General features: G+C 41.6%; 2 protein-coding genes across 2 annotated transcripts; both read right to left on the reverse strand.

Annotated features, from left to right (window-relative positions):
• Positions 1-5,232: 5,232 nt before the first annotated feature.
• On the reverse strand, positions 5,233-5,757 carry LOC143623540 (uncharacterized). Its single transcript, XM_077094425.1, has one exon. The coding sequence runs from the start codon at positions 5,755-5,757 to the stop codon at positions 5,233-5,235; it is 525 nt and encodes a 174-aa protein (XP_076950540.1).
• A 227-nt stretch (positions 5,758-5,984) lies between these two features.
• On the reverse strand, positions 5,985-6,458 carry LOC143623541 (uncharacterized). Its single transcript, XM_077094426.1, has one exon. The coding sequence runs from the start codon at positions 6,456-6,458 to the stop codon at positions 5,985-5,987; it is 474 nt and encodes a 157-aa protein (XP_076950541.1).
• Between the last annotated feature and the right edge of the window lie 506 nt (positions 6,459-6,964).

The following is a 6,964-nucleotide window of genomic DNA, read 5'->3' on the forward strand; positions in this document are numbered from 1 at the left end:
TCCAGGTGATAGGCCCTGCTGAAAGATATGGTTATTAAAGTCATGCTTGAGAGCGGAGCCATGATTTGGTTAATTTAACACTCGCCGAAGTTGATGGGTTGGTGGGTTGGCTGGAAACTTGAAACCGGAAACAAAATGTGGGAGAAGGGGATGAGGATGATGTCTTAATGACCACTTTGCCCCTAAAATTTTGAGCCCTTTAACTTTTATTACAAATTCATTTCCCTTAAAACATAATTCATAACAAAAACAAGTTTACATTTTAAATAGTTTTCATTATCATAATTTATCTTTTATTTAAAAAAACTATAATTTTTGTTTTTAGTGGTATTTTTAACTAGAAGATTAACATGGTTTAGGTTGATTGAAGGAGCAGCGTAACCGCTTAAATAGTTCATAATTCAGGGTAAAACATATATAGTAGAGTAGTATTCATCGAGTTTTATAACAGTTTGAAATATTTGCGATTTGTAACCCTCCGCCCTTCGAAAGGAGTTAAACCAATAAAATTTAAAACTCTAAAATGGAGGCAAGGAAAATAAGTCAAACCATTATATATGCATTCAAATGAGCTCTACCTCATTTAATATCGGCAAAGGTATTGTGTTACAATTCATGTGAGAAAATAATAATAATAATAATAATAATAATAATAATAATAATAATAATAATAATAATAATAATAATAATAATATTTCAGGTTGAGTTATAAGGTTTTCTTATCTATAATAAGTTTTATTATAAGGGTGATCTCTGAATCAGGATTGTTGGGGCGGTTTAAAGACGTGCTAGCCTAGCATCCTATAATTCATACTTAGAAAATAAAGATGTACATGTGAGCTAGCTAGTGTTGTTAGTAATTCAATTGCCATCAAAAAAGTTTTAAGGGATAGCTACTGGACAAAGCAACATGATGCTTTTGGAAACACCAAAAATACGATCACCAACACTATTAATCGTCATCACTACTCTACATGACAATAATGATTTAATAAGTGGACCACAGGCTCATTTACATACCAAAAAAACACACTAGTGTTAATGTGTTCTCACTTTAGGTTACTATTGTAAAATGTAAACACCTTAGAATAAATGTACTACCTTAAAAGTTCTAACTAATTTGTCTTCACATAACACAAGTTGGTTGCATGCAACTTGAACTTTTTTAATTAGCTTACATAAGAATAATAAGAAATTGTATCAGATTCATCATGTATTAAAGCCTTTTCATTTTGTTGTTCGTAGAGAAATGCATAGAACATGCAAAGAATGCTAGGAAACCAAATTGATCAAGCCCAACACCGTCTCATCTCACCATCACCCCTCTCAACTGATTTTAAAATATATATATGTATTATACTTCTCCAAATTTTATTATCAGATTCAAAGTTCAAACACCATAAACCAAACACACCTTAATACTATGAGCGTTTGATTATTTAATAATAAAAAAGAAAAAGAAGAAGAAGAATTATTAGGTAATTAAAGGATTTGAAATTGTGATTTGAATCAAAAATTTTCAAATGATTGTTGTGATACAAACAAAGACCTAATATTTCTTTTCAATTAACAATAATACACCCAACTACAGCATGGCACATAAACCATATACTGTACATGTACCAATCCCTTTAGCTGAGTTGACGTGCGCAATTTGTAACCCGGGGAACACCACATTGCGCATAGCGGCACTGATGGGTTGTGTCCCACTGAGATCTTCGTCATGCTCTCCTCTACTTCATTATGTCGTGGACCAAAGGTAATATTTAAGCCATTCACCAAAGGTTAATTTTATTTAAAAATTTTATCACATAGAAACGTTGTTGGAACCTATTCCGAGTAAACAGGGAAGGTTCCTAACAATCACAAGAATGGAGATCAAATGAGAGTGAAGAGTAAAATGTTTTGTATTGATTGTGAATGAATTACAATGTTGATCTCTTCCTCATTTATAAAAGAGAGTGTTTATACACATTGTCTAATGGTTTATCTATTCCGGCCGAGTCCTTTGGTCCGACCTTCTTTCCCTTGGGCCTTGCTAGTCCGAAGATCTTTATCTCCTGGTTATTGCCTTCTATCCCGGGTCATGCGTGCCTCGGGCCACCCACTAGATCGGACGTGCTACATGGAGTTTCCCTCGCAAATGGTTTCCCTCCAAACCGTCTTCTAGAATCTCTTGTGCTATTGGGCCTGCCTTCATTGGGCCTTATTCGGATTATTGGGCTAGGGCCTACCCATGAGGCCACCTTATGGGAAGGCTCTTCAAATCCCCCAATCTATTGTTTTCATTATTTATGACGAGGACAATAGACTCATCTTGTCTTTCCCGATCCTTCCTTCGTTGTTTTGTAATTGGGCTTTTTCTCTTATCGGCCTGATTATAATGTGCCCATTCTATTTTTTTTTTGCCCACTTAAAGGATCCGGCCCAACCTTTTTCCTTATTGATTTGAATTTTGACGGTTTTGTATTCCCTGTGTTAATAATTAACCGCCCCTTACTTGTCATTTCACCGTTATTGATCTTCTCTCTTCCAATAGTTCCCCGGCGATTTCTCCATCTTTACACAGGTTTGTCATCTCCTTTCTTTGCTTTATTATGAGTCGCGACGGTCGTTCCACCATAACCTCGACCATGTCCTCTATCAGAATGGATTCCTTGTGTTCAACTTACCATATTCCTCTCTTCTTATCCCTTACCCTTCCTGGGTCAGGCGAGATGGCCTGTAGTCGCCCTGGGTTTATCGCTTTGTATGCGAAGAATCTCGAGTTCGCAAATATTCGTTACCCTTTGACTGAGTTCCAATTGGCTTTGTTGAAACATCATCGATTGTGCTTCTCCCAAGTTCACCCTTTAGGGTTTCTTCGTGTGACTTATCTTGAGGTTGCTTGCCGCGCTTTTGGCGGAGATGCCTCTGTTACTTTGTTCCGTCGATTTTACCGCTTGAAAGCTGATGGCGATTGGCATTCTTTTGAATGACGAGCCAGTGGTAAACATCCTCCCTGTGTGTCCCATATTCCTTCTGGGTTCTACCCTCGGGAATGGAAGGACGATTTTTTCTTTGTTTCTTCCTCTTTTGCCCCTGGTCTCACTCGCCTTCGTCATATTGGTTCTCATATTGATGATCCTGCCCCCGGTTTCCCTACTAGTCATGATTCGCTTTATAAATTGTTGATTCAAAATCCAACTGAGGCCGCCACTTACCCCGAACATTTGATGTACAGGTGGGACTCAGTCAAATTTGGCTGGATCTGTTGACACGTCCAGCTATGTTTGACGGGGAGCGAGGTTGGTGACCCTTTGCCTCTTCTATTTGCACTTACTTTCTCCTGCTTATTTTTTTTAACTTTCATCTGTTGTTCCTTTGTAGAAATGGATTTGATGGAGATTCTTCAAAAACGTCCCGTGAAAGGTGCCGAATTCATGATTCTTCCGGTGTCTGTTAATGCTTCTACCCTGACTGCTTGCATTGTTGATGCCTCTTCTGACTCTGATGCCCCTGGTTTTTCATCTGTGGCCGTCCAAGATTCTTTGAAACGCAAGAATGTTGCGTTTGATCTGTTTGACTCTTCCTTGAAGAGTCGTCTTCGTAACTCCAAGCGTACTTACCTGGGTTCTGCCGGTCAGGGCTCCTCTTCTGTTTATGAGGTTGTTGACGTGGATGATGATTTTTCCTTCAAGGTTTCTGATGTAGTTCCCGACCCAATCGGTTTTCCCGTTTTGATGGGTAAAGATCCTATTGTTTCTGAGGCTGATCCCAAAGGTAAAGCCCCCATTGCCCCTGAAGCTTCCTCGAATCCCTTATCAGGTGATCCTCCTCCTGCTGACCTTTTCATCCCCAAATGGTCTCTGACCGTTAATTCCTCCGTTAATACCCCCCACCTTGCTTACGAGTTCTTGACGTGTGTTGTTCCCCCTGTTGATTATGCTCATATACAAACCATGCTACTGGATGGCTTGGTTGGGGAGTTTGGTACTTACCTGTATCATACCTTAGTGCTGGGTTCCTCCCTTCGCCAAGCGTTTGTGGATACCAATGTCGCTTATCATAATAGTCTGGAGGAGGTAGCAAGCTTGAAGAAGTCCGTTGAAGGTTATACTCGATGGGTTGGGGAGATTCGAAAGAGAATTACCTTGGCCGAGGAGCTAAGTTTAGAAGTTCCTGGGCTGTAAGCTGCATTGGAGTCTTCAAAGAAGCAGGTTTCTGATTTAACTGCTAACCTCCAGCTTGCCCAGGAAAAAGTTGTTGATTTTGATGTTGTCCGGTCTTCCCTCCTCGAATCCCTTATCGTGAACGCTCCAATCATAAATCTGCTATAGAGCAGCTAGAGGTTGCCAAAAGTCAAGAGGAACAAAAGGTTGATGGCTTGTCCAAGGAGGTTGAGTGGCTGAGAGGAGAGTGTTACGCTTGCAAGGGGTTGTTTCAAAACACGAGGGTGATCGGAGGTGGAGTGTTTCTAAAGGTTTCCAGTAGGTATATGACAGGGCTTTGGGTTGCAAGGAGACTTTAGAGATTCGAAATAATCTGAGCCAGGCGGTGTTTGCTTCCAGGTTCCAGCATGGGCTACGTGCGGACTACGAACATTGTTCTCATGGGATTTCTTTGCAGGAGGCTCCGTCATTTTCTCCTACTGCAGAGACGGAGGCTCAGGAGGCTTTCATGGCCCTTACTGCTCATGTTCCTCCCATTATTGCGCAAGTTTCGTCGAACCCCGAGATTTCTGATGAAGATATCCAAGCCCTTTCTTCGGTTGTTGATCCCCCTTCTCCTTTGCCATAGAGTTTGTTTTGTGGTTTGTTTCGGACAATTATGTTTTGTGTTAGTTTGTTTTGCTGGGTGTTTTTAGACAATGGTGCCGTTTTTTGCCCCTGTGTGGGCGTATTTGAACTTTATTTGTCTTCGCGCTTAGATATGGATGGTTATGCTTGGTGTTTGCCTTAGCATTTTAATGTTTATGTTTGATTGTTGGTTGACCATGTAGCCTATCGACGAGGCCTTCCCCTTTTGGGGAGCGTTGCATGAGTATTTACGAGACGGACTCGTGTGTTATACTTTTTGCACTTTGATGAGACAGACTCATTTTCTTTCACATTACAGTTTCACAAAATATTTTCCTGCATTAGGATCATGTTTACATCGGGGTTACACAAAAATACAGTTTTAGACTTTCTTGTCATTCCTCACGGAGAGGTCCCTTATTTTGCTTGATCCTTGGCTCCTTTACTGGTGCTTTTAGGCGTAATACTTTCGGAGTTGCATGGAGTTCCAAGTTCTAGGAATCACTTTTCCTTCCCCATCTGCCAATTTGTAGGCTCCTTTATCCCCAGCCCAGATAACTTGGTAGGGTCCTTCCCATTTTGGCCCCAACTTCTGTTGGTCTTCCTTCCTACTTGCCTCGTTCTCTCTTAGTACCAAATCTCCTTTTTTAAACCTTACTTCTCTGACCCTTGCATTGTAGTACTTCTCAATCTTTTTCGTGTATTCCATTTCCCTTCTTGCTGCTTCTTCCCTTCTTTCTTCTGTCAAGTTTAGATTTAACTGTAAATCTTCTTCATTCCCACTTTCCCCTTGCGAAACTCGTCGAGTTGGTGCCCCAATCTCTGCAGGTATCATAGCCTCCGTTCCATACGTCAAGCTGAAAGGTGTTTCCCCATTGATTGTTTTACGAAAGGTCCTATGTGCCCATAAAACGTGGGGTAATTCCTCCACCAATAACCCTTTTTCCCTTCCTTGTCTTGCTTTAATTCCCTCCACCATGCTTCTGTTTGCTCACTCTACTTGACCGTTAGCTTGGGGATGAGCCATTGATGTGAACATTTGCTTGATATTAAGTTGGAGGCACCACTCCCGAAATGGGTTGTTGGCAAATTGTTTCCCATTATCACTGATTATGGCGTACGGCAGTCCGAATCTACAAACAATTTTTCCCACACGAAACTCTTTATTTGCTCCCCTGTGATGGTTTGCAGTGGCTTGGCTTCTACCTATTTTGTGAAGTAATCAATCGCCACTACCAAAATTCTTACTTTTCCAGCTCCTTCCGGTAAGGGTCCTACTATGTCTATCCCCCATTTTTGGAAAGGCCACGAGCAGCTTACCGGCACTAGGTTTGACTTTGGCTTCCTCCCCACCGGTGAGTGTATTTTCCAGTGGTCACACTTATGTATTTCTTTAACGACACTAAAAAACATCGCTGACCAGTAATATCCAGCCCTCATTGCCCGTGCCACTACCATTTTTGCTCCCATGTGCATCCCGCAGATTCCTTCATGTATTTCTCTTATCACATACTCTGCTTCCTCCGATCCAATACATTTGAGGGAGGGTCCTAAATAGGACTTTCTGTATAAACCCCCTTCAATTACCAAATACTGTAAAGCCTTGACCCTCAACTTCCTTTCTTCTTCCTTATCTTTCGGCACTTTTCCCTCCTGTAGGTACTCAAGGAGGGGAGTCATCTAACTGTCTCATTGGGTCCCCACATAGGTGACTATCGCTTCCGTCACCGACGGCTGCTGGAGGGTCTCCACTTTTACCTCTTTTGCCAAATGATCGAAAGCAACTGCAACCAGCTTGCTTAAAGTATCCGCTTTTTTATTGGAACCCCTGGGGATGTGCATCACTTCCGCTTCTTCGAATTCCCTCATCAGTTTTTGGGTCACTTTCAAGTATTCCTTAATTTTCAGGTCCCTAGCGTCGTAGGTCCCTCCCACCTGGTTGGCTACCAGAAGGGAGTCTACATGAACTTGAACTCTTCTTACCCTTATTCCTCTGGCGATTCTGAGGCCAGCCAGAAGTGCCTCGTACTCTGCTTCATTGTTCGTGATTGGGAAATTCAACCGTATTGCGTAACTTAACTCTATCCCCTCGGGGCTTACCAAAATCAGCCCTGCCCCACTTCCCTCTTCATTGGAGGCCCCGTCGGTGTATAGTTTCCACCAAGGTCCTCTTCCCTTTCCTTTGT

This window comes from Bidens hawaiensis, unplaced genomic scaffold, assembly GCF_021521415.1.
Source record: "Bidens hawaiensis isolate Kalapana, Puna unplaced genomic scaffold, B.hawaiensis_p1.1 tig00003488_1, whole genome shotgun sequence".
Taxonomy (NCBI): Eukaryota; Viridiplantae; Streptophyta; class Magnoliopsida; order Asterales; family Asteraceae; genus Bidens; species Bidens hawaiensis.

Bases quoted from the DNA above. Each gene is read 5' to 3' on its own strand.
- LOC143623541 (XM_077094426.1), bottom strand. From the start codon at position 6,458: ATGACTCCCCTCCTTGAGTACCTACAGGAGGGAAAAGTGCCGAAAGAT.
- LOC143623540 (XM_077094425.1), bottom strand. From the start codon at position 5,757: ATGGTGGAGGGAATTAAAGCAAGACAAGGAAGGGAAAAAGGGTTATTG.